The sequence below is a fragment of the Harpegnathos saltator genome, unplaced genomic scaffold, assembly GCF_003227715.2.
Source record: "Harpegnathos saltator strain DR-91 unplaced genomic scaffold, Hsal_v8.6 scaffold124, whole genome shotgun sequence".
Taxonomy (NCBI): domain Eukaryota; kingdom Metazoa; phylum Arthropoda; class Insecta; order Hymenoptera; family Formicidae; genus Harpegnathos; species Harpegnathos saltator.
Window position 1 is genome coordinate 222,100 of NW_020229900.1, and position 26,488 is coordinate 248,587.

Here is a 26,488-nt window from a genome sequence, read left to right on the forward strand (position 1 = left end):
ACCAACAATATAAGATAACCATGGATCAACATATGGTTAATGGTCTTTGTAGCATCCACTTATTGCATCATACAGTATTAAAGATAAATAATGGATCTTGCACAAAATAAAATAATGTAGATTTTAATAAAATGATATTTATTTGATGATATTATACAAGAATATTTAAATTCGACTAGGATACAGCATCTGTAACAATAAAAGATTTGAATTTCAATGATGAACGTCTGTATACATGTATCGACACTGGTACTTTAACTTAATAAAACTTACGATCCTGATACGATGGCCCATAGCCTTGGCTGGTAAATTCCTCTTGAACTTTGCCCGTACTGATCCACTGGCACCGTGGGGCCGAGTAACTTTGCCCCAAATAGCTCTAACCTTAGTTTTTCTTGTTGTATTTTCGGGTACAGGTGTCTTATTCTTGGCCTAAAATCATTTTTTAATACAGTTCCTAAACTATCAATGTTTATACAAATATATGGAAAAAAATATTAAAGAATTAATGAATAAATATTGCATCACAATCATTACATCAAGTCAGTGAAAAAGAATTCTTTTTAAATTGGTCTTTATTGTATTCAGTAAAAAATGTTATCCACTGGCCAAATAATTATCCTCGTCTATAATTCTTTACTTGCATTCTTGCAAACATTTGAGTATCTTTGTTGTAAAAAGTACTAAATTTATTATTGTCAAGGCAAAACACCAAAGCAGATCTTGTTACTGCCTTGTAAATGCGAAAAAAATATATTATCTGCACAGGGAGAACTTTACCTTGTACACATACACACATCGTTTTCCTACATAAAAATTGGAATCCTGTTTTGTATCGGCTCCTTCAATTTTTAGCAGTGCAGTGTGTTCGTGTTGATTGCGCAATCCACGTTTGTATCCAGTAAAGATCGCTTTCGCATACAATCGTCCATGACGTTTGAACGGCCTCTTCTTCAAAGGGGCGTCCTCTGGAGTGCGTTCTTTCATCTTGGGTACTTTCGCTTTACTCGTCATTTCTACAAAACACCGAACAGCAAATAACACGATTAGCAATATATGTAAACAGTTTTTACAACAAAAGGAAGAAACAGTTTGGAATCCTTGTTTATAATTAAAATTACAATTCACGTGTTCTCGGAGATTACTTGACGAAGCACTTGAAGGTTATACGCGAGAGACATTGACAAAAATTAGCTGTCCAAAATCATCCAAATCATATTCTTTTAAAAATCGGCTTAAACATCAGTTACGATGTAACTGACAATATTTTGAAGCTGTATGATTTAATAAATTTATTTTCTCATTGTTTCTCCGGCGTATACCATATGAAAATGATGACGGTAATCCGTTCGAATCATCCGATATTAAATGAAATACAGGAAGATAAATAATCATACGACAACCTGACGCAATATTCCATAGAGTGTATCTATTATTTATTTGCGAAATGAATCATATTAAACAATACTTACTAATAAATACGCAATCTCGCGTATTCACAATACGCACACAGTATATCAAGAACTGAAAAGAAAACCCAAGAGAATTGAATAGAATGGAAAGTCCTTCTTCCTTGTGGTTCTGACTAGTGAATATCCCAGCTTCCTCCTCCAAATGCCAATCGTCGAATGAAAAGTTCCATAATGCAGGATTTATGCAGAATTCACACTACATCCGATTTCCAACGATAATTCAGTATCCAATAGGAGAATGCGCTTTCTAGAGTTCCTAGCTAGTAATATCTTACGTGTCTCTTCAAAAATCTAATACCATTCTCAAATGGCACGAGTTTGAATTCGAAAGCGATTCAACTCGATTTTTTACAAACTAATATTTTTATGACATTTTTATGACAAATCTATGTCATTTGTAAACATTATAATTTAAACGAAATAACGAGTCTGATAATCCTGTAAACCCCTTATTGGCCTGTTAAAATGATACCATAAAACATAAAAAACAGCATAAAAGGATAACTAATGAATACCACAGAATTCTTATTGGTCTATCAAAATAACGGGCAACATTATTGCCGATATATAAATTAGTCGATACTCGAACCCCAATTTACCGGCCTCTGTAAAATTTAGCTAAGACTTGAACCACTTAACAACTGGATGAAATAAGGGATATAAGAATATTGTCCCGTTATTTTGGCGGTTCAATAAAGCCAGCGGCACACGGTGCTTGTTTTTGTGCTGGATTGCTTGTTGGATGAAAATATTGCGTTGTGATTGGTACATTTCCGAAGATGGATGGAAATGCACCAATCAGAACGCAGTATTTTCATCCAGCAAGCAATCCAGCACGAAAACAAGCACCGTGTGTCGCTGGCTTTAGAAGTATTTTATTAGAAGTACATTATTTATTAAGCCTGTTATTTTAACGAGCCAATAAGAAGTTTAGAGGGGTTTACTAGATCCATTCCCTTAACAGGCCAACATGGGAATATTTCTTTTTATTACTTCCTTGCCGCATTTAAATAAACACGAAAATTCCCGAAAAGTAGAACATAACATTGATAACATCAAAATGACGGAAAAATGACCGAACTATGATAAAAAAATGAGTTTTTCTCATAATTTTGACATCATCATGATTTTCTGTTCTGTCTGGATTATGCTGTAATGTCACTTACTTGAAAGCAACAGATATAAAAATATGTAGACTCGTTTATACACGCACTGGATATTTTATTCCTATCGCACTGATTTATAACAAAAGCTTCCTTCGATAATATTGAGGCGGTTTATTCGTAGTGGAAACATCGAGAGAAGTAATTGATTTTCGTAATTTACATAATTTAACATTCTGCATCTTTGAAGTCCCAAATGAAAGTGCAATTAAACCAAATTCCATTTAGTAAGCTCAAAAAATTTTGATCTTTACTTTACCTTTTAAAGTCTACTTGTCAATTATAATGGTATACATAAGAAATTACATAGATGTTGTATTATTAGGTTAAGTAAAAAGTAATTTTGTATTTTTAGATGAAATTCAAACACAATATTTTTGTATTAAAAAAATACCTTTAATGAACAATATATGCACCGTTTTGTTTGATAACTTTTCGCCATTTTTTCAAGCAAATTAAAGATTCCATCCACCCAGAACTTCCCAGTTTTCTGAGTGAAAAATTGCTCAAGATGTTTCCTGCAGGTCTCCAAAGTAAAATTTTTTTTATTGAGTAAATTTTGCAGAGATCTGAATAAGTGAAAGTTTAACGGTACTGAATCAGGTGAATATGGGGGATGAGGCAAGGTATCCCAGCCAAACTGCAATAATTTTTGCCAGATTGCCAAAGATACATGAGGACTATTGTTGTCTTGGTGGAATATGATATCATAATTGCTTAATTCTGGATGCTTCTCATCGATTGCTGCCTTCAAAGAGTCCAATTGGAAATAATACTTGTTGGAATAAATTGTTTGGTTTTGCGGAAGCAGCTCATAGTACACGATTCCTTTCCAATCCCACCAAATACACAGTATGACTTTTTACATATGGATATTTTGTTTCTATGTGGTTTGCAACGCTATATCTCGTTTTCCCAACAATCTTTTGTGCTCTACATTATTATACACAATCCACTTTTCCTTACCCGTTATCATCAGTCTTAAAAATGGAACGTTTTTATTGCATTTGAGCAATAAATCGCAGATGGAGATGCGGTCCATCAAATGATTTTCACTCAAATTGTGAGGTACCCAAATATCGTACTAAGACACGTAGCAAACGTGTGCAAGTGGTTCATAACGGTCTTTTGAGATACATTGATTATCTCTGCGATCTCTTGTGTCGTATAACGTGAGTTATTTTCAATTAATGTCTTGATTTGGTCGTCATCAACCACCAATAGCTTACTTGAGCGCTTATCATCTTGACATGTCGTATCACCGGCACGAAATTTCGCAAACTAGTTTTCGCACTCACTTTCGCTTATGGTATCTTCTCCATGCACAGCACATATCTTTTCTTTGGTTTGCGTCTCATTTTTCCCTTTGCGAAAATAAAAAAGCATCAAACACCGAAAATACCGCTTGTTTCGCTCCATGTTTACAATGCCGCCAAATAAAAATTACTGGATATATTTCGACAATTAACAACTTAAGAGCCGGTTGTTCCAACTTCTTGACAAGTTAATTGATAGTTAAATCATATGTCTGTCTTCGTTTAAATTGAAAGAAAAACAAAGACAAACATATGATTTAACTATCAGTTAACTTATCAAGAAGCTGAAGCAACCGGCCCTAAGATACGTAAGGAAAACCTAACCTTTCAAAACAATATAAAGGGTCTGTTCTTTTTCGAAGAACTTTTGAACTAGTGCATACTAGTATAATAAGTTAGAATGAGAGAAAATATATCTATGTCATTCCACTTATTACACTGGTTCAGAAGTTCTTCGAAAAAGAACAGACCTGAGGTGTCAGATACGGAGAGAAGATTGCACTAAACACTAGAGTACCTCTAGTAAGAGTAAGGACACCGTATGTCAGAGTTTTGATTGGTTCCGCCATGTTTGGGTCCACTTCCAGTAAAGATCCGTGCACAATGCCAGGCAACAGGCAGTAGAAACAGGTAATAGGACATTAAAAGTGTGTTAAAAGAAAAGTGAGTTTTTGTATGTTATATATTGTAATTAATATCTTTATAAAATAAATTAGATAATATATATAACAATGAATACAATGTGTAAACATATGGATATATAGGTTATATAATAGTAATCTGCCCTTTATAATAGTATCAAAATGCCAAAATGTGTTGCCAAAAATTGTAAAAGTGCATCTACTAAAGGAATTAAAACGTGTTCCTTTCCACAAGAAAGGGAAATACAAATATTATGGATTAAAAATATAGGTCTAAGTAACTGGCAGCCGAAAAAGTCACGTTTGTGTGAGGTATGTTATGTTGTCTGTTAATATATACACAATATAATTATGTGTCTGTTATATTATATACACAATTTCTTTATTTTTATATTCAATATCTTTTTCATCATCATATGGTATGTTATTATTCTTCATCATCATATGGTATGTTATTATTACATGTTTTAATATATAACACTATTTCTATTCATATCGTTATTACTAAATGTTATTAACATTTATTATTAATAAATTTTATTTAGATATCATCAATGAATCCACTTCATTATTACCCAAGTATGAAGATACCCAAGTAGCAAGATGACATTTAAAGACGTCATTATGGCGTCATTAAGACGTTTTTAACGTCATTATAACGTCATTAAAACGTCATCTTGCTACCTGGGTAATGTCTAAAAACTTAATGACGTCAATAATACGTGATTAAGACGTCTTTAAACGTCATCCATTTGGATACAGAGTCAATATCGTATGTAATTAATCTTCATTAATTGTACATCGAGATAACTCAATGTAATATCAAGATAATCAAAATATTACGGTTCGTATCTAAAGCCAGCGGCACACGGTGCTTGTTTTCGTGCTGGATTGCTTGCTGGATGAAAATACTGCGTTCTGATTGGTGCATTTCCATCCATCTTCGGAAATGTACCAATCACAACGCAATATTTTCATCCAGCAAGCAATCCAGCACGAAAACAAGCACCGTGTGCCGCTGGCTTTATACTCTTATCTTGTTTGCAGAAGATTAAAATTAATATGTAGAAGAAAGAAAACTTCTGTTAAGAAAGGTGAATAAGGAACAAGAGAAACTTTCTCTGGATACCGATAAATTAATAAAAGAAAAGAATTAAGAAAGATTAAAAATAAAGGAGAAAACATTTTTTAAGTAGATAATATAACAGATCTGAAGGGGAGATGAAACACTTTCTTTATTACAGGAAATAGAATGGAGTAATAAGGATGCCTGACAGTTATAAATATCGTTGGAGAAGGTTGAAAGTACGATTCCTGCACGGCACCAGAAAAGGAAAGAAATATTGTTTATATTATATTTAATGACGTTTTCTTAACATCTCCAATGTCAATATGATGTCATTAAGTTATTACTTTACTATTTGTGAAATTGTATTATCATCATGTAGGAATAATATATTTTTTATATAAAATAATAACTCAATTATATTTCTACTTCAATTTTACAAGTCCTATCTTACAACTATAGTAACATAAATGTCATTTCATAAGTCATCAAAATTAAATTTAAATATCTTGCTTGATATCTCTTTTAGCAGAATTTAAACATTCCGCGCATACAGATGAATTTCCGGTTTTTTGGACCCAAACATGGCTGCCACAGGAATGGTGTCTGTACTCTTACTAGAGGTACTCTACTAAACACTTCCTCTTAGCGCCATCTACCCGCAAAATACGAAATTACTTATTACTCAATCTAATATTATTTTTCTTCTCCGTTGACCTGTTCAAAAATAAAATGCTCCGCTAACTCGCCGTTTGATCGTAACTGCGGGCAAATAAAAAGATCGTGCAGCATCAAAAAAGAATATTTTGGCCGCCGGCTTTAACGGCGAGACTTGTGATTTTTCGACGGAAAAAGATTATTTTATTCTCAAATTTTACAGCTACGTGTATCGGCAAGAGACGGCAAGCAGACAGACTGGCAGGCAGCCTTGCAGGTAGCGTCACCTGACCGAAGTGAACTGACCTACGCGGACGAGCATCGCCGTTGATTGAACCCGTCAGTGAATCAGCTGATCGCTTACTCACGTGGGCGCAGTCAGCTGTGTACGCGATCATGGACGGTCTCACGGAAGAGGATCTCGCGATACCACCGGTTAAATACGAATGTGAGTATCTTCACCGCGCCATTATCACCATTATCACCATTGTCATCACGGATGCGGTAATTGCTCGCGCTGATTCTCGCGATCTATTCGAGCCCCCGGGAGTTTCTCGTCGATCATCGATCTGGTGTCATCGCGCAATTTCCGACGCATGTCTCTGCGCGAGTCCCTTCGGCTGCGGTACTCACAGTGAAGTTCGCATTTTCTGTTGCAGATCTCGACCACACTGCGGACGTACAGTAAGCTTCGCATTCGTATAATTCGTGTAACGCGCGCTGACTCGCCGGCTTTGGAGGTTAACGTTCAGCGATTAACCTAAAAACGTGCGAGCAAAAATACGCGACTTCACGCGCATCGAATTGTGCGTGAAATCGCGTAAAGCGCGCCGACAATGTTAAATTCTCCTCGCGGCAATGTTAAATTCCTCTCTTCCGCTTTATTACATGTTATTGCATCTCGTTGCGTCATAGGTTACACGCATGGGGCGACACGATGGAGGAAGCTTTCGAGCAGTGCGCCATGGCCATGTTCGGTTACATGACAGACTTGAGTCTCGTGCAGATCGAGAAGACTTATCACATAGAGTGCGAAGGTGACGATCTCGAGAATCTGCTCTTCCGCTTCCTCGACGAGCTGCTCTACATGTTCTGCGCCGAGCCGTTCCTCATCGCTAAGGTACAGTCTCTTACCCGGGGGCTTCTCTAAGAATTGCAAACACGGCTTTTCTATTGCTCCAACAGTGATCGGCAAGAATGTCATCGAGACCCGAAATCGCACGAAAATTTACGAGTCCGAAGAATAGCAAGGGAGAGGTCTGAAACGAAGAGCTCTTTGTTGTTGCCAACAGAATTTTTTTATTTATATATTCTCTTATCCGGACTCGATCAACCTAGCGATAGCCCCATGATCTGCACAACATTGTCAATGTATAATGTTTTGTCTCTAATAATTTCTTAGACTTCATATACTTCCATTTGAACAAGTAGGAAAGAGAGAAAGAGAGAGAGAGAGAGAGAGAGAGAGACAGAAACAAGGGAAATAAAACTCTTGCGCGTTCTGTTATCAGAAGGTGAAGATTACGGAATTCGATGGGCAGGCCTTCAAGATCAAGGCGACCGCACTGGGTGAGGAATTCAGGATCGGCAAACACACGCAGGAAGCCGAGGTGAAGGCCATCACATATTCCGCGATGCAGATCTACGATCGTCCGAGGGTGGATCGGCCCGAGCTGTTCGTCATCGTCGACATATAACGAGCGCATCGGCCCAGCCCTGCCTGGCCCTTGCCCGTCGTACACGCTTCCCTGTGTTCCCTCACGCAGCGCGCGCGCCTTCGGACAACGGCCAAGTGGGGATGACTGGTCTGTTACAGAGGGTTGGAGGGAAGCAGAGGGACGCGGCCGTCGGAGGGCGAGAAGGGAGGGTGCGGCCTCCCCTACGGCCTACATAGAAGATACGATTCTTTTGTAGTTGAGTAGGGTTCAAATAAATACGTTACGAAGAAAGCACCGGGCCCCCTTCTTGGTGACCTGACTCAGGCGCGTGTCAAGACGTCACGGGCACCTGGTGAAGCGCGCACGCGTTCATCGAGAGCCGCGGGAGGTGTCCGTTTTCGCTCGGAATACCGGTACGTCTCGTCGAGATAGTTTTTATCGTCATTGTGCAACTAGCTCGCGCAAGGTTACGTGTGTGTGTGTGTGTGTGTATGAGTCATGTATCTTGGTGTTTGGCATACCTGCTCGATGCCGTGGATCACTCTGACATATTTCCACTTACACTTTTGACCGGATTAGCATTTCACGCTCGATTTTATCTCACGATCTTTGTACATATTTTTCACTACGCTTTTCATACTCTCCCCCCTCTTTATTTCTGCCTCTTTATATCTGCCTTTCTCTTTCTCTTTCGAACGTCACATCGCGGAATGACGTTCTTTCATCAGACATCGTGACTTGTGCAAAGTCCGCACAATTGTCAGATTTTCATTAAAGCCGCGATGTATCCGTCATGTACATACACTCCGTGTTACCCAGCTCGCGTGTGCCTATATGGCATGACTCGCGGAAATAAAAACGCCATCGGCTGCGAGGGAAAGCGACGCCGGCGTCGGCGATTCCGTCGGAAATAATAAAAATGCGACCTTTTACCGGCGATATATATTTTTATCCTCTCGTCTGCGGTCCATCGATTTTGTCGGCGACAGAGAACAGCGCGGCGTGTCCACGGGGAACCCGCCTCGCCGTTACGCCCCTGCCGTCGAATACCCCCCACCTCAGTCGCGAAGGAAGCGGCGGCGGCGGCGGCGGCGGCGACCGCCCGCTTAGTTTCGGACGGGAGAACAGGCAAGAAGCGAGGAGCGCGTCAGTGTCCGGCAGGTTCGTCGTAAGCGTGCGATGCGTGCGTGCGTGCGTGCGCGCGCCCGTGTGGTCGTCGTCTCGCCGCCCCGATATTCATACGTCACTAAATTGCATAATTCGCGAGCGCGCTTCGCGTAACGCCGCTCCCGTGTCGCCGTGATCCCCACCTGAGCCGCCGGCTGAACCGCGCGAGTTGCAGAGAGGTTAAAGGGACCTGATCTCGACGAGAACGGGTAACCTCCAGCAGATAGACAAAAGAGAGAGAAAGAGAGAGGGGGGGGGGGAGCGAGAAGGGGAGAGAGACGCGTACTTTGTTCGGGAACGAGCGCTCCGCACACACCCCCGAGAAAGAGAGACAGAGAGAGACTGGCGAGTGAGCATGGCGGACCGGTACGGTAATGGTGTGCCGCAGGAACGCGGGAGTGTCGGGAACGCGTGAACTGCGGCGTGCATCGTCGCGCACCCGTCGACGACCAGGAGGCGAGACTCAGGAACGCCCGCGGGGAACCTTGAGGCGCGACGCGCGTATCGCTTGCGTGGCAAAACGGCGTCGGGCCGGGTGAGAGGGACGGCCTCGATTTTTGGCGGGCAAACTGCGCGGAGCGCGTCGCGAAGACGTCTCGGCGAGGCGGTCGTCGCGCGAACCGATCCCGCGCTCGCGAGAGAGAGAGAGACTCCTCGACCGCGTCAGTGTGCAAGATGCGCCGTTAAGAACAATATTAATTAGTCCACGTAACGGCCCAAACGAGCGTCGCCGGCTGTTGTCGGTTCTCGCCCGTGTCGTTTCCGTCGCTGCCGCTTCGCCGGGCGGCGACAGGCCGGTGCATCATCATCGTCGCGACTCCACGTAGAAGCCGGATCGAAACGCCGAAGGGCGAAGGAGACAGCACAGGCTGACAAAGTCCCCAGCCAAGGCGGCGCTCACGAGGAAGAAGCAGCGCGCGGCTTGGCGGTTTTGGCGCGCGTATTCAGCTGCGCCGCGCGACCGGCAGATGGCCGGTACGCCGGCTGTTTGCGCGCGCGCGCCTCACGGACACGCCGCCGCCGCCGCTACTCCTGCTGCTGCTGCTGCTGCTCTCGTCGTCGGCGCGGTGACACGCTCACGCACGACCGAGCAGCGTCGCCAACGAGCACGACCGCTGGCCGACGGCAGTACCGCCGTGCGACCGAGGGTGCGCGTATTGACGAATAGCGCCGCACCGTCCCGGCACACCGGTGGCATGTCAGCCGGGGCCGTCGTCGCCGACCTATGACAGTGCCTGCCGCCGCCGTTGGACGCGCCTGAATGAAAAGAACTGTAACGCGCGCCGAACCCCGCCGAGGCCGCGCCTCGTCAGCATTCGCCGGTACTCGTTATACTCCCGTAAGTTGCATCAACAGTGTCATTAGCCTTGCGATAGAGAATAAGAGCCCAGGGTGCGGGCGTCGCCACGAGGACGAGGAACGGCGGCGCGATGCGCTTGCATACTCGTGCCGTTTCGCACCACCGCCTCTCGTGGCGACGCGCTCGTACACACGCACGCATGCACACATGCGTGCACATAACCTAGGCATACGGCTGGCATCGGAGGCGCCGTCTGTGCGGTCTCTCGTCCGCGCACGCGCGCTGCGACGCCGGGAACACCGTCGCTCGCGCCACCGCGCTGCGCGCGTACACACGTCTACGCTCTCTTTACGCCGGCGGCGTACACACGCGGCGCGCTGCGACGCGACGTTACTACATTGCGGTCTCTCCTCGTACACACACCGACGCACAGCTGCTGGCGGCGTCGCGGAGAGCCGGTCACCTCCTCCTCTTTCTCTCCCAGAGGGAGGGAACGAGAGAGAGAGAGAGAGGGTCCCCTCGATGTTCGCGAATACGCACGGACACGCGGCTCTCCGCTCACTCTTGCCCTCTCTTTCCGACTCCCTTTCTCTCTCGCTCTTTCTCCCTCGGGTATCGCCAGCACCGGCGCACGCGACACTATTCATTTCTCGCACAAGCTGAGCCGGCCAGTCGTGCCAGCGCGCCACAGAGAGCTCGAACTTCGTCCATCCGGTCTAATCCACTCGAAAGATCGGACAAACGAGCGGTTGGCCGGCCGTCCGGAGATCCTCACGAAGTCCCGACGATCACGGAGAAAAAGAAAGCGAGAGAGAGAGAGAGAGAGAGAGAGTGTGTGTGTGTGTGTGTGTGTGTGTGTATGTATATGTGTATGAGAGAGTGAGCAGGGCGGGCGGGGAGGAAGGGAGAGCGAGAGAGAGAAAGAGAGTGAGACGGAGAAAGAAAAGGTTCGTTTCTCCTGCACGACGCCGGCCCGGTTGGTCCGAGCGTCGATCATGCCGAGGCGGGGCTCGCCGCTGTGAAGAGCGAGGCGAGCGCGCGCCACGCCGCATCCCCGAGTCGCAGTGAAAAAAAGCAGCCGGGAACGGCGGCGCGTGAACGACGATCCTCGATCCCGCGTATTTTTCTGGACCTCGCTCGCTCGCTCGCTTGTTCGTCGGAGAGAGAGAGAGAGAGAGAGAGAGAGAGAGAGAGAGAGAGAGAGAGAGAGAGAGAGAGAGAGAGAGAGAGAGAGAGAGAGGCGTCTGCTCGCCCGCGCGCATTGTCCACCTCCGTCTACCTGTCTACCTGTCTGCTCTGCACGTCGCTGCTCTTTAACCGTAGCGATTTAACCAGCCACGCTCGGAAAATGGACACCGTGCTCTAGAACAGCGCAGTTTCGGAGAAACGGACGGCATTGAGGGGAGAGAGAGAGAGAGAGAGAGAGAGAGAGAGAGAGAGAGAGAGAGAGAGAAATATACGTGAAGAGAGAACGAGAGGGAGAGAGAGAGCGAAACGATAGAGCGAGAGAGAGAGAGAAAGAGAGAGAGGTATAAATTGCGGAGTACGATAGTAGTACGACGCAACGACCCACGTCGACCGCGACTACTACGACGACGAGGTTGAGCGAGCAAGCGAACGAGCATACGTACGAAGGGAAAGGGCGAGAGAGTGATCGCGCGCACTAATATACGAGGAACATCGCGCGATCGCGCTGCGCGCGGGAACTCTCGGCCACGACGACGAAAGGGACGAGAACGTACGCTCCCGTTCCGAGTCGAGACAATCGTTTATCGTCGTCGTCGTCGTCGTCGTCGTCGTCGCCGTCGTGTCGTGTCGTGTCGTCATCCCGGGCAAATCCCAGCCCGGCCGTTCTGTCACTCGTCGCGGCTCTCGTCGTGCCATCTCGCCGACCCGGAGACATACCCGGATCGAGATGCCCGGCTCCGACGTCCTGTGACACGCGCCGTGTGCTGGCTTGCCTCGTGAATCTCCTCCCGGAAGAGAGCCGCGGGCCTCCGGTCTCAAAATACTACGCGACGCAGCGCATACGTTCGTGAGCAGCCAAGTAAGTAGAAAAAACCAAGGAGCGCGAGGCAGAGAGAGAGAGAGAGAGAGAGAGAGAGAGAGAGTGTGTGTGTTGTATGTATGTGCGTGCATGTGTGTATTATGCGCGAGCGCGCGCGCGCGCGTGTGGTAAGATAGGACAGAGAGAGAGAGAGAGAGAGAGGAGAGGTAGAAAGAGACGGAGACTGTGCAAACGGGCGCGTATCTCTTCGCCCGACACTACTCTACTTCCGTCTCTCTTCCTCGCTCGGCCTCCTCGCCGTGCACGTTTTCGTCGTCCTTCTCTCGTTCTCGCGCGGCGGCTCCCGCGCTACCACGAAATGCCGTTTCACGCGCGAACAGGTTCAGTGCACGCCTGCTCTTTCTCTCTTTCTTTCTCGCACGGAACTTTTCGATCCTGCTGGCTCCGTCAAGTCGTCGCGCTTCGGAGAGGGCTTCGTTTCGTTCCGGCCGTTTGTCAAAATCGACGGGATGTTTCCGGGTGGACGGCCGCGCGGTCACGTCTCGCGCTCCTCTTTGTAACGTTAGCCGGTAGCGCGCCTTACTAGGGACTCGGCGGTGCCGTCTTGGCTCTTTAAACGAGGTGCTCGTAGACGGCTGTGTGCGTGCACACGTGTGATCGCGCGCGGTCTGCAGCCCTGTGTGCGTGTGTGTGTGTGAGAGAGTAATCGAACGCTCACATAACCGCAAACGTGCGTCCGTACGCGCGTACGAGAAAGAAAGAGATAGAAAGAAGAGGGAGAAAGAGAGAGAGAAGAGAAAAAGAGCGCGCGTGCACGAGATCGCGGCCTCGCTTCTTCGTTACTCATCTCGCCGCGAGAGTGACGCGATACGATATCTCGAAGTATCCCGCGAATGCCCTTCTCGATCGCCCTGCGCTACTCCTACACTCTCGGCGAGGCGGAGAGCAGAAGAGAAGGCCGAGGCAGGCTTTCGAGCTTTCGATTCTCGAAGCGAGCGCCTCCGCCAAGTCCACCAATGGGCGGGCTCCGTTTTTGCTGGTCGCGCGCGTGCCATTGGCCGCTCATCATGACCGACTATCGATAGCGCTCTCTCCTTCGAGAACGAGCGTGAGGGAAAGAGAGAGAATCGAGACTCCCCGGCGATCGACCAGGCGAGCGCGCTTAACAGCTGATCGCGCTGATTACGTCAGACCGGGAAGCCGGCTCCGCGCTCCGCGCGTGTTTTCCGCTGACTCGCCGCGGGACGGCCGGGAAACGCGAAGTAGAAGAGTGGCGACTGTCGCTTCCGAACTCATCTCTCTCTCTTTCTCTCTCTCGGTGCATGCTGCAGCCAATCGCTCGCAGGGACTCGATGAAGCGGAAGCAGCCGGTCGAGAGCGGAGATAGCCCGCACAACGGCAGTGAAAACTCGACGTCCTCGCGTAAGGAAGGCGCGCGGGGGGAAGGACGCGGCAGGTGTGCACAGGTCGCGCGCGAGCACATTCTGCGTACTCGCGCCGTAATTGCGAATGGAGCGACATTGCGACCGGGAAGTCGCGGCACGAGGGACAGACGGAGACACGTCGTACGCTCTTTTGCCGCCTTGCGCACAGCGCACGTTCCATGGACGCCGCCGCCGCCGCCGCCGCCGTCACTACTGCGGCGGCGGCATTTCCTGCCTGTCCATGACGCACTGGGGACCCGGCGTTAGTATCCACGTCGTAGCTGGCCGAGGCGCACGGAACGAGGACGGGTGGTCGGGATCGGGATTGTCGGTAGCTTGTGAGCTTCGAGTAAGTAGTCGCGCGAGCGAGGAACGTGCGAGCAGCGTCGCGTCAGGTCGCGTATCGCGTCGTCGACTCCACGGCCCGGTCGAGAGCCGACGTGCTCGCGGCTCATCTCCGTCGGCGGCAGCCAATCGCGGGCAGCCTAACGAGCGATCCTAACCCGGGGCTTGGCGTCGCGCGTCACGGAACGACGACGACGACGACGACGTCCGCGCACAGAGACGACCCGTGTGTAAACCGTGCTTGTCCTTGGAGGACGAGCGGACATGGTCGGCGCAGCAGACGCTCGCTCGTCAATCGATGCTCCGTTACTTTTGCGCCCGAGCGCTGCTCTCGGCCGCCTCTCCGCATTTATCTTCTAGATAACCGCCGACCAATCGATGAGTCTCTTTCTCTCTCTCTCTCTCTCTCTCCTTCTTCGGCGCGGCGGCTCGGTGCACTGCTCCCAACCTTGGGGAACGCGAATCGCCACCCTCTCGTCTTCCCACGGTGCTTAGTGCCTCTCGGGAGATCCCGGCTAGGCCGGCCGGCTGTGTGTACTCCGCTGAAGGCACCGGACAAGTCGGAGCCGGTCGACCAACACGTGCGTGAGTCGCGCTCTCAAATTTCCTCCCTGGATGTCCGTACGCGATCGTCGCATCTCCGGAGTCGCGTTGACGAAGCTGGTGGACCCGTGGTCTTCGTGAAATGTCATTGAATAATTCCAGAGCGCGGCCCGACGTGACCCCGTTGATCTCGCGGCTGCAACTTTGTTAGCGAGCTGCGGCCAGAAAGAGAGGGACAGAGAGAGAGGGGGAGAGAGAGAGAGAGAGAGAGAGAGAGAGAGATAGATAGACGAAGAAAAAGTGGCCATTGCATATATTGTATAACGCTTAAATAATGTATACGATTGGAAACTCGCTCACCTTGTCCAGGGAGGGGGGGAGAGATTTGCATCCGAACGGTCGAACTTTATCAGTCGATCCGCTCGGATCCTCCGATTGATCGGGAGATTGATAGACGAAGGTGGAAATTATTCGCGCGAACGAGCGAACGGTCCATCGACGAGCGGCGGACTTTTAAAGAGTCGACGTGCGCTCCACGGTCGAGCGATTGGTACACACAGCGATTAGTCACGCGAGGATTTCTTCATTAATAAAAGATGGACCACGAGCTGTAACGAGCCGCGCGGCCGTGTACGGCGCGCGTTTCGAGACCCGCGATATTACGAGAGGCGGCTATGTGCCGCCTCTTTAAACCACACCCGGAACGACCGTCTAGTCCCGCTTGCTCTTTTTTTCGAAAATTCCCCGGGTCTCGGGCGCACACACACACCGTGGGTCCGCTCGTCAGGCGCGTAACAAGGGCTGGCGCAACGCGGGGGTCCCCTGGGGTGTCTCTCTCGGTTTTTCTATCTCAGCCGGCTGGCTCCTCTCGGCATTTCTAACTTGCTTCCTCCTCTCGTTGAATGTGCTTTTCACCTTGTTCCTTGTATATTTGTTTGTTCTCTAGCGATCCGCCGGTCGGACGTGACGTCGATGGGCTTTGTCGGTCGGGACACTTTCTTCGAAGCAGCGATCCCCAAGCACGAATAGCTTTCCGCCGCGAGAAACTTGCCGAGGGAGGAGAAAGAGAGAGAGAGAAAGAGAGAGAGAGAGAGCTGTCGTTATGAGTCGCTAAGGTACAAAATCAATTTTATTCTACGCCGGCATTACTCCGGCCTGCCGCTGGGCTTTGGTCGGATCGGAATCTTCTCTCTGGACAGTGATTCTCAAGGTTCTCCCCGGCCATTATTTCTGCCACCGTAAGAAATTCCCTTGCTGAGAAAGGAAGAAGGCTGTCTGGACGTGCAGATCGCCGATCCTTTGTATATCTTGTAATCCTCGATTCTTTGTAAGTGTTCGAGGAAGGCCCGAGAAACGTGGCAGCCGTCAGAGCTTTGTCCATTTCTGGAGCTAAGCTACCGTTTTCTTTTTCTCTGTAAGAAGTATCTGATTTTTTCTTTTTTTTTTCACGGGAAACGTCTGTGAAAATCTTTCGCCAAGACAGTCACAACGACGAAACAATAACTCGACGTTCTTGCTTATCGCGTCTCTCAAAGACTTCGATCCATATCCATCAAATTTTTTTCCTCAATTGCTGCAACGGACAATCATAAGTGGCCTCGTCGATCATTTTGTATTCATTATTTCGAAATTGTGATCGGAGAGCGATACTTGAGAACCACTGTTGTAGAGCAAAGGAAGAGCGGACGCATGTTAGAGGGCCGTACAGTGAACTTTGCAAATTTCGCCCGAGTGTTAGTTCAACGTGAGCACATGAATATTTGTGTCTCAAGTTTATATCGCGGAAAGGAGAGGCAGGAGGGGAAGGATATTCGTTGCTGAGGAAACTAAGTGATCGCGGTGATACTGTAGAAATTATAATTTAATAAAACACACACACACACACACACTCCGAGAGCGTGATTCATGCGGGGACGCGTTTATCGCTTCGTGTCCAAATCACCTGGTGGACGCGCGTCTCGCGATCGCTGCGACGTCGCAAAGTTGCGTCTCATTGGCGTGGACCTTCGAGAGCGTGCTTCTCGTATTTTTCAGCCTCTGATGAACGTGCGATTCCATCGGTGTGCACGCACGCCTCACTTAACACGCACGGCCGGTTCATGATTTCTATCGAGCGCCAGAGAAGTCCCGTTTTCACGTCCGCGTAATCGAGCTCGTGTTTACTATCGCGGAGATTCGCGCGAGCCTCATTTTTGGGACCGGTTCGAGAAAGAAAGGGAGAGAGCGAGAGAGAGAGAGAGAGAGAGAGAGAGAGAGAGAGAGAGAGAGAGAGAGAGAGAGAGAGAGAGAGAGAGAGAGACAGGAGAAGGAAAAAGCGATAAGTGTGCGTGCGATTGCACAGTTGGCCGGAATTGAAAGTCCCGATCGAATCTTGATTAAGACCCCCTCTCCGACCTCCGGCTTCGGTAGGCTTATCAACGAAACATTATTGTCCACACGCCTTTTAAAAGATAACGACGGCCGATCAGCTGTCGGCTCGGTCACTCGCCGAGTTCCGCAGACGCTTCGGGATGTAACCGAAACCCACGGTAGTTTGTGCGGTTTCCTCGAATCCTCGTCCCAGCATGCCGCTTGTTACGTGGAAGTGCAGGAAACCTTTTCCGTACGCTTTCGGTGATTTTTCGAAAATCGTACTTGCCAGTCTCGTGCCGGACCTCAGTATCTGTGGAAGGTAACACGTGGCGTCGGAATATCGCGTGGAATTCTCTGAATCTCCTTTGATCCTCTTTCTTGACGATTGATACGCTGAGAATTCGAGAAACGAAGAGTAGCTGTGGAACAGTGACTTATTTTTTTTTCTTTTTTTTTTTTCTTATGTCTAGTATGGTCGAGATATATACTTGTGTGAAACTCGAACGAGTTTCCGGGCCAAGCACAGTCTTTCAAGAATCGAAGGCTCAGAGCTTTTTGAAAAATCGGAAATTGGAAGTCTGGCCGCGCTTTAATCCATCGTCGCTTCTCCTCTTGTTTCTCAAATTCCCGACGAAAACAATCTCCGGCAGATGAGAGCCCTAATAGCACAGATGTCCAGAGGACGTCCATGGTACGTCTTGAGGACGTCCTGGGGATATTTCTTCATCCTCAGGACGTCCCCAGGAGAACATGTGCGTTTCCGGAAGGCCTACTCTGCGCTCTCCGGCCGGCTTTTCCCGGAGAAGCCGAGAGCGGTAGTGGACTTTTTCGTTTTATTAGTTCTTTTTCCCGCCGTCGTCGCTTTTTTCCCCGGCTTTTCGCGGCCACTTTCATTGGGCTCGCGTGCTTCTCGTGCGCGTCCGACTTAAGGCGGCACGACGCCGCCACCGCCGCCGCCGCGCAATCCGATTGCCGCCTTCCACCGCCCGCCGCCAGAGATGCTAATATCGCGCAACATAGTTGCACTCCTCTAGCGCGGTGCTCGCACGCCCTTATTATTTCCGCGCGCTCTCTCTCTCTCTCTCTCTCTTTCTCTCTCTCTCTCTCTCTCTCTCTCTCTCGTGCCGTATGCACGCGGAATCGCGCCTCCGCACGCGGACTACCGGGTTGGTTCTCGAAGACGACGTCGACAGCAGCCGCCCGCCGTTGTGAGAGCTTTGGGCATTTAAAAATGACACTCGCCGCACGTGCCACACGCTGACAAGATGCCGACGAACGCACGCGGCGGCCAGCGGTTAGGGTCGAGGATGCGAAGTGCGTTTAGAAATAGGTTTGTACGTCGTGTGTGTGATGTCATTTTCTGGCTGGAGAGGACGTGACTTATGTGGTGACTGTCGTCGATTGTGGTGGGTGATGCGACCGTCGTCACCCTGAGCGAGAGTTGATTCTGCTCTGATCGCGAGTCGTGGGGGCTTGAGATTTGCTCGTTGTGTGTAGAATCCGTTGCACGCTCGACATACGTTCGCCCGATTCTCTGTAATATCCCGAACAACTCGCGATTCTTGGTTACGATACAGTTGATACTACAGAATTGAAGACTCGGCAGTTACATGGTGTCATATGGCTGCCACTTTGTTTTCCAGACAAAATCACATTGCCAGAATGCCTCGGGTAAGGAGACAAGTGGTTCTGGAAGATCCAACTGGGCCTGTTACACCGGATATGACAGAAACGAAGTTGTGTGAGTTGACTTGAGCGAAGTGTTGCTTGTACGCATCACACACCGTAATGGCACACCCAGTTTCTCAGACTGACTGTCTTGGGTGATCCCTTTTCATAGTGAAATCCGAGTTCCTGGACGATGGGTCCTTGGATGAAGTCCAGAAGTCGGTGGAAGAGACACCAAGTCCTCACTTACAAGACCACCAGTATGGACAAACACCTTCCTATCAAGTGACCAGGAAGCCCCCACAACCACCCCCACGAGCTGAGGTAGTAAAACAAGTCACACTGTTGCCTACAGCAATTTCTACTCCTAAACCACTAGTGATTGTACAATTAATTGTTGTGTAATGATTACTTGAGGGTTGCATATTGTTGACAGATATCAGTTCAGGCGGTAAAAAGAAGACTGAATTTGGAGGTAGGGACTACCGGTCCCAGCCAGCCAGCTTTCAAAGCTCCTAGAGGTAAACGCAGAAGATCCGGCTCGAATTCTCTGACTGGTCACACGCCCACCAAAAGTAAATTTTGTTTTTGCTTTATGACGTTGCCACCCTATTTTTCATGTTTCACGCAAGGAAGAACCGCCGGCATATTGCAGGTAAAACCGTAGAAAGGACACGGTACGACACGTCGTTAAGTTTGCTCACGAAGAAGTTTATCCACTTGATCGAGAGCAGTCAGGACGGTGTGGTGGACTTGAACGTGGCGTCCGAGAAGCTGGAGGTACAAAAGCGTCGTATATACGACATTACTAATGTCTTAGAGGGCATCGGTATCTTAGAGAAGAAAAGTAAAAACAATATCCAATGGAAGTACGTTATCCGCCAATACTGAGCGCGCACCGAACGGACAGATCGGACAGATTTTGCACTAAGGACGCATATCCTTTTTTTTTTCTTTGCAGAGGCGGTCAGTTACCGAATGAGCGGAACGACATCGCCGATCTCAGGAGGGAGGTGGCGGACTTGGAAGCGAAGGAGAACACCTTGGATCGATTGATCCACGGTGCGAACAAGAACCTACGCGAACTTTGCGCAGATAGAAAATACGCTTATGTAACGTATCACGATTTACGTTCAGTCCCAATGTACAAAGAGCAAGCTATTATGGCTGTGAAAGCACCGCCGGAAGCGACCCTCCATGTCCCGCAACCCACGAATAATCTTGGCCAACAAAAGGTAAATATGAGCGAAATTCTGAGAATGTATCGTTCATATCGCGCGCGAACGTCGCGCTCCGGACAAATGTGAGATATAGTTATGTAGCGAGTTATGTTGCCACATTCCGTTCTAAAGCGTGACAATTGTACTTCTAGCTTCAGATGCACATGAGGTCGTCTCACGGGGAGATAGAGGTGTTTCTGTGTCCCGATGACCCTGGAGTCAAAACGTCACCCTATTCCGGATACGCGACAACGCAATCAAAAGAACCCGACATACCCGCCTCTTTATCTCCTGAACTGTTGATTAATAGAGATGGCGATGTGCGAGTCGAACCAGTACCTTCCGATGATAGTCCCCTGAACGCTCGCCTGTGTGCCCCCATATCTTCAGTTAGCAGTTTACCAAGTATGAGGGACGCGTTCCTCTGCGAATCCGACGATTATGGACCAATGGGCGGTGGCAAGTTCCAGCTGCAAACGGACGACCAACTCAACCCTTCAGGTAGGGTCGTCAGCAACTTTATCGATTGCTAGCTTGGCTTGCCTCATACTTCTGCTTCTTTTTTATTCCAAGCAGTCATTCTATATATGGGCTTCTTCTATGTATTCTTTGTTTCATACTAACGATCGATCCGTTAGAAATGGCGTTCGTTGCAAAGTTATCTTAAAGGAGGCTCTGAAATGAGGAGAAATCTTTAATTTTCAACTCAAGTCTTCCTCATATCGCACTATCATCTGCCTCCGTGTTTACATTTAACATTTATGGGAAATTATATTTGTCGTATCGTTTCTCTTCTCTTGTAAATATATTGTTTCTGCGAGGTATACATTATTAAAAAAATTCTATATAAAATATCATTAAAAAAATGCCAGCTGCTCCAACAAGTACACAGGCGTATGTATATATAAATATTTCTTTTTTATATTGATATTTTAATAAATATACTCTGTTGCACGTTCTTTTTTATATTTCTTTTTCATTTCTTATTTTAGTTCTTTTTTATTTGCGTAGAATTTCTTGCGCTTCATCCGGTAGGCTTTATGTAATTTATATTCTTCATGTAAAATACCTATTCTATTTGATTATTTTCTTTTGTGAACTACATTTAGATTTTCCTGCCTTTCCTGATACTAAAAGATACTTCCGAACAGTTGTACGTTCTTCTCTGGTTGAAAATTTGCATCGAGATGATTATGACAATTACCATCTGTTTCTTTCTCCACACTCGAGAAGGACGTACTGCATGCTACAGTTTGAAAATCATTCGTGGACAAATCTCGTTCAAAGGAACGGTAGTGAAAGTTATACGATTCCATGTGACTTTATGATCCGCCGCACTACCTGCCCTTTGAACACACTTCTCTGCCTTTTCACCAATGGACGATAGCCGTACCCTGATGGAGCTCTGGCTGTGACTTGTGTGTTAATATTATTAAAGTCACATCACAGGCAGAGTTCTAGTTAGGTAACGGTTTCATACAGCAAAGCTCGTGTCGCGCGAAGGTACGTTCATTTATACAAACTAACTATTGGCACCCCTAGTATTTTATTGTGATGTTACAGTCGTTAGCATTGCCGTGTGAACTACATGCAAACGTAAGGCGCGCGCTTCTTCCGGCGATCGTTTCTTTGTCATTATACTTGGTGTGGCTTAGTATGTTGGAGGGAGGACAAAAGAACATGGCTCGCGAATCTTGAAAATCAGTGCGATCGACTCGAATTTTGCAGCGATCCGACTTGGTCGTATTAGGAGAGTAGCAATTCTCTCTCGTGACTCGACCTCGACCAGACTCGGTCCACTACGGAGGCATTTTGCTGCGTTCGTCACTTTCCCGGAACTTACTTAATGTGGAAGCTTGTAGGCATATCTGACAAACTCCTGCTCTCTTAACGCGTAACTCTGAGAACTAACAGTACGCCTTAATTGTACCTCCTGAGGCTTTATATAACGTATATCTGTATATTGCGGACTTAGATCTCTCGCGCAAGCAAGATAAAAGATGCTTTGTAACGCATTCAAAGGAATAAATAGGAATGTAGGTCGAAAGTGCCGCATTATCGCTAAGTATTTCTTAATCATCCCCTTTGAATAATTAATACATAGAAGTTGCAATATTATCACATTGTTATCACGTCAATTTGAATATTACAAAATCATGTTCTATATTCCTCGAGTTTTTGCAAAGTTAATCCAAGTGAAGAAAATAAGAAAATAATATAGCATGCACATGAGAGAATACGAGAAAGTGTGCTTTACACTGTGTAAGCACTACATGTCGTATGTCCCCCCACTTTCATTGATCTTGCTTCTGTTACAGATCTGGATATGTTCGATTTTGGAGAACAGTTGCTGACTTTGGAACCGCCGCTTTCCGAGAGCGACTACTCGTTCTCATTAGGCAACGAGGAGGGTCTCGCGGACTTGTTCGATTTGAAATTCTAGGAATATCATCGATGTCGCCGTTATCAACGTAAGAGAGCATTCTCTTCGTCTCTTTGAACCGTCGCTCTGAGTTCGCCTCCCTGGTGCTGTAACGGACTGTGAATCGCTTCGTCCGATTTGTCATGCGCCTTCGCGTCGCACACGATAGGAGACAGTTGGTATTTTCGTTGCGTGCGTCGATCTTGTCAATAAATCGCGCGGCATGCGATGTCGCTTTTATTTATTTTTATCGTTTCTCCTCGAACCAAACGTTTATCCCCACGTTTTACGTACGGTCAACGTTAAACGAAAGAACGGCAGAATGAGGGTTGGTAGGGGCACGCGCGCTGAAACTTTCGATTTCCACGGACGATTGTAAATACAAGCTAATCGATAAGCGAGATAGTTTATATTCCTGTTTGTAAATGATTTTACTGATTGGTCCATTATGGCGTGGTTCATGCTACGAGAAAGAATGAACTATAAGCCGAAGTATTTTAACGCGTTCTTTACGTTTTCTCTTATTACACGCGCGCATTATACGTCTCGGGGATGTCTCGTAGTATTGTTTTATCACAGTTTTTTTTTTGCGGGATAAACTGAACCGCGAAGCACAGGAAAAACATATCACGAAATTGTTGGCACGTGCTTCCCGGCTCGATACGGTCGGCATCGATTACGTTTGCGTAATGAATCGCGCGAAGACTCCGGACAGAAAGCGAGAAAGCGAAGGCGCTTTATCCGTGCAATCTGTAATAATAGAAATTGTACTAAGTGATAGAAAAGCGTGTACTCGCGTCGGGATCGTAAAAAGAGAAGAAAAAAGGAGTGTGTGTGCGTGTGTGCTTGTACATGAAGGAGAGAGAGAGAGAGAGAGAGAGAGAGAGAGAGAGAGAGAGAGAGAGAGAGAGAGAGACCGCATGAAACAACGACCAAATTGCTTTCGCTAATTGTGAAACAGAAGAAGCAGTTGAGAATCTTCATCGAGTGGTTCTCTCTGATGTAAAACAAACTTCGACGGCAAGAATAGCTTTTTTCCCGATTTTTCGACGTCGCGGACACGGAGAGACGAACTCAAAACAAGAGCAGGACAGACGAATGCGATCTTGGATGGTGTCGTCCACGTTGCAACGTGGAGATGCGTGCCCAACGCACTCTCGGCGTCCTGACGATCGTCACCTAAGATCCCATCAATTCGGTACGCAGTACTACTTTGAACCTGATCGCGGGGGTTTTCACAGAGAGACGTTCTTTTGCCGGTGGACACTTGACTTCTGTCGCGCGCGCGCGCGCGCGCGTGGCGCCGGTGACGTTTCATCGAGCGAGACTCGCGCAGAGTTGCCTCCTTTCGTTCCTCGAGAGCTCAAGGATACACTGGGGAAATTATCTCGTCTGGAAGTCCCTTAAGGATGTACTCTAACGTACAACTTTAGTGTACGTCCAAAGCCATAGTGCCTACAAAATAATGATCATACCCTTCTGCAATTGTAAATATCTTTACAAACGTAATTATACAAATGTAAGCACACAAACACACACCCACCTACATACACACAACACCCACACACACACATACATACACATACACGTACGTATATATATGTACATGTATTATAATAATAACAATACATATATATTCGTATATCGATATGTCGCACACATATTTGTATACACATATATATGTACGTGGAAAGGAATATATAAAAATTCGAATGACATATTGCGAGAGCGCGTCGTTATATATAATTATCGTATACATAATCGGTTACCTAGTTACTTTTAATTATTCATATTATTATTAACGATTATTGCGACATTAAACGAAACGAGATGATGTTAGTTTATAATTTCACTTATACATATATATGTATGTATACGTACATATAATACGTACCTACATTTATAGCGAACGAATGTTGTGCAGGATAATGAGACTGCCCGCGTTGCGTTGCGAACGCGTGTGTGAGCAATTTCGCAAGACCTTTCGGATTATGAAGCCAGTTGAAGACCAATAATTAACTAACTAAATAATGTTCTGCAATCTTTTCTTCGTGGCTCAACGACGATCCTGTTTCAAGACTCACGAAATATTTCGGCTTTATCTCGCGTATATAGTATACTCGAGATCCTCATTTTAGTAGTACCTTGATGAAATCGATCTGATATTTTACGGATTCCAAGTGTGTAGTTTCGCCTTAAACTTAAAAAAAGAAAAAAAACTTGGTTTCGCGCAACGGTATGTGTAATGACGATGAGCGTCACGTTCGCGCGGATTGTTACTTTGCACAACGTTCGCTGCTGCGGCTCCCGTTTGCAATTACCGGGGTAAAATTGTATTAATCTTGTTTTCGTTTTTTCGATTACACTAAGCGGCGTTGTGCACTTCTTTTTCTTTTTCATATGCCTAGTGCAACCAGAGGGTGAACGGTGGCAAGCGGAGAGAGCGTGTGGCGTGAATGCGTTAAGATACGAGTGTGTTCAAAGTCTTTATCTTATCGTATATAGAATACTTGAAAATTATTACTACCTCATTAATTGCTAATGGGGCCTGTTGACGGTTCAAAGTATTGACGTTTAGTCACGTTTGGAGTGTCGAAGTATTCGGCAAGATCTACAAAGAACTTCGAGCTCGTGTTTCTTTTCTTTCTCCAAGATATCGTTTTCACTTGAGCGTCCCCGAGTAATATCCTCTATTCCTGGGTAGCGAACGTGAACGAGCGAGAATCGCACTCTCTCGCATCCCGCAACGCCTGCTTCTGGTCTTCTGGAACTCGCCGTCAAAGACGGCGCACTGTCGTTTGATTTTCTAACCCGAGACACGCGAATTTACAGCCGCTTCTAGCAAATTGCCGTGCAACTTAACTTTCTTTCGTTCGACACTCATGACATTTCTTTCTATATGAATGTTTATAAATCTTGCTATGTACAGAACCCAGTAAACACAAAGTATCATCGATGTTACAATGTCAGCTAAATCATATGGTATGTTACGTAACTGTTACTTTGTTATGTATACAACAAAGCAACTGTTATGTAACATATATGATTTAGCTGACATTGTAACATCGATGATACTCTGTGTTTACTGGGAAGCGATGCTCACGAGAAACCTTGTTTTCTGTTGGCAGAACGCGACAAATATGTGATTCGTATTGTTTATAAATACTTTTTTGTTTCGGTTATTCTCGAGAGAAAAAGGATAAGAGTTGACAAAATGAGAGAGTGCAGTGTGTGTATGTGTGCATGTGTGTGTGTGTGTGTGTGTGTGTGTGTGTGTGTGTGTGTGTGTGTATGTGTGCGTACGTATACCTGCGTGTGTGGAAGGAAAGTGAGCCCTTTGGTTCACCACTGCGAGCGGTGTAGCTCTGCGAAAGCCGCATTTATTATGCGTGTACGCGCCCATTCGATCGGTATATTTGAGAGACTGTTCACAATCGAGACGGCGAGACAGGATTGCAAGCGCGCCGATCGAACGTTGTAAAGAGCGTAAATGAGAAACTGAAAGAGGAAAAAATAAGTTTAAAAAAGAAAAGAGTCAAATGAGATTCCATTATGACGAACGAACATTTTGTCACATTTTAACGGGTCCGGCCCGCCGAAAGAACACCGCAGAATGACAGAGGAGGGAAAAAGTTACGAAATATAATCTTGTGTAACATCGTATGCCATATGCGTTATTATTCATCCCGCAAATCCCGTTTGTTACTTGATTTAACCGTGTAAACGTACAGTGTCACTTTTCGTGTACAATTTCTGCCGTTTGATTTGTGACCCGAATGCTTGCGACGACGAATACAATAGGCGAGATAAGTTAAAGTGACAGATTGTTTGAAATTCAAGCGTCGCACAAAATAGACTAATAAATCTGATAATTTGAAGAATGCATTTTTCCTACCGCCTTGCGCAAAACTCCTTTGCTTTGTTGAGTCCAATGCAGGCTTCAAAACATGGCGAAGCTGCATCGAAAAAAATGTTGATCTTTGTTTCGTTCGATATACCTTAGTATTCGAGATGTTCATCATATCGTCCGGAAAATGATCGGGGTAGTTCTTGTATATTTAATTTG

General features: G+C 46.6%; 3 protein-coding genes and 1 long non-coding RNA gene across 13 annotated transcripts; 3 read left to right on the forward strand and 1 right to left on the reverse strand.

Moving 5' to 3' along the window:
• Positions 1-117: 117 nt before the first annotated feature.
• RpL35A (ribosomal protein L35A) lies at positions 118-1,639 on the reverse strand. The gene is made up of 4 exons (XM_011143421.3): positions 1,473-1,639; positions 781-1,016; positions 274-432; positions 118-189 (listed from the first exon to the last, which is right to left on the reverse strand). Exons 2-4 carry the CDS (start codon positions 1,012-1,014, stop codon positions 166-168), a joined length of 417 nt encoding a protein of 138 aa, XP_011141723.1. The 5' UTR covers positions 1,015-1,016; positions 1,473-1,639; the 3' UTR covers positions 118-165.
• A 2,910-nt stretch (positions 1,640-4,549) lies between these two features.
• Positions 4,550-5,186, forward strand: LOC112590253 (uncharacterized). The gene is made up of 3 exons (XR_003114080.1): positions 4,550-4,581; positions 4,748-4,904; positions 5,138-5,186. It is a non-coding gene; the product is annotated as an uncharacterized LOC112590253 (long non-coding RNA).
• A 1,397-nt stretch (positions 5,187-6,583) lies between these two features.
• Archease (protein archease) lies at positions 6,584-8,264 on the forward strand. 2 transcript variants are annotated; one of them, XM_011143420.3, is made up of 4 exons: positions 6,584-6,763; positions 6,975-6,999; positions 7,231-7,435; positions 7,827-8,264. In XM_011143420.3, exons 1-4 carry the CDS (start codon positions 6,712-6,714, stop codon positions 8,010-8,012), a joined length of 468 nt encoding a protein of 155 aa, XP_011141722.1. In that variant the 5' UTR covers positions 6,584-6,711; the 3' UTR covers positions 8,013-8,264. The 2 variants fall into 2 exon arrangements, with proteins under 2 accessions (XP_011141722.1, XP_019697608.1); XM_019842049.2 differs by lacking the exon at positions 6,975-6,999 and having other exon boundaries at positions 6,697-6,763.
• An 824-nt stretch (positions 8,265-9,088) lies between these two features.
• On the forward strand, positions 9,089-26,300 carry LOC105184549 (E2F transcription factor 1). 9 transcript variants are annotated; one of them, XM_025306358.1, is made up of 9 exons: positions 9,089-10,479; positions 15,707-15,875; positions 18,756-18,853; positions 18,953-19,104; positions 19,217-19,355; positions 19,436-19,649; positions 19,742-20,015; positions 20,153-20,501; positions 22,319-26,300. In XM_025306358.1, the coding sequence occupies exons 3-9, from the start codon at positions 18,775-18,777 to the stop codon at positions 22,441-22,443; spliced, it is 1,332 nt and encodes a 443-aa protein (XP_025162143.1). In that variant the 5' UTR covers positions 9,089-10,479; positions 15,707-15,875; positions 18,756-18,774; the 3' UTR covers positions 22,444-26,300. The 9 variants fall into 9 exon arrangements, with proteins under 9 accessions (XP_025162143.1, XP_011141720.1, XP_011141718.1 ...); XM_011143416.3 differs by lacking the exon at positions 9,089-10,479 and adding an exon at positions 11,922-12,487; XM_011143415.3 differs by lacking the exon at positions 9,089-10,479 and adding an exon at positions 13,699-14,221.
• Positions 26,301-26,488: the final 188 nt, after the last annotated feature.

Coding starts and splice junctions, on each gene's coding strand:
- RpL35A (XM_011143421.3), bottom strand. CDS start 1,014: ATGACGAGTAAAGCGAAAGTACCCAAGATGAAAGAACGCACTCCAGAG. Junction 433..780: donor GATGTGTGTATGTGTACAAG/GTAAAGTTCTCC, acceptor AAATGATTTTAG/GCCAAGAATAAGACACCTGT. Junction 190..273: donor TGGGCCATCGTATCAGGATC/GTAAGTTTTATT, acceptor TTATTGTTACAG/ATGCTGTATCCTAGTCGAAT.
- Archease (XM_011143420.3), top strand. CDS start 6,712: ATGGACGGTCTCACGGAAGAGGATCTCGCGATACCACCGGTTAAATAC. Junction 7,000..7,230: donor GACCACACTGCGGACGTACA/GTAAGCTTCGCA, acceptor GTTGCGTCATAG/GTTACACGCATGGGGCGACA. Junction 7,436..7,826: donor AGCCGTTCCTCATCGCTAAG/GTACAGTCTCTT, acceptor TTCTGTTATCAG/AAGGTGAAGATTACGGAATT.
- LOC105184549 (XM_011143413.3), top strand. CDS start 18,378: ATGCCGACGAACGCACGCGGCGGCCAGCGGTTAGGGTCGAGGATGCGA. Junction 18,443..18,755: donor CGAAGTGCGTTTAGAAATAG/GTTTGTACGTCG, acceptor TTTGTTTTCCAG/ACAAAATCACATTGCCAGAA. Junction 19,356..19,435: donor TGGTCACACGCCCACCAAAA/GTAAATTTTGTT, acceptor GGCATATTGCAG/GTAAAACCGTAGAAAGGACA.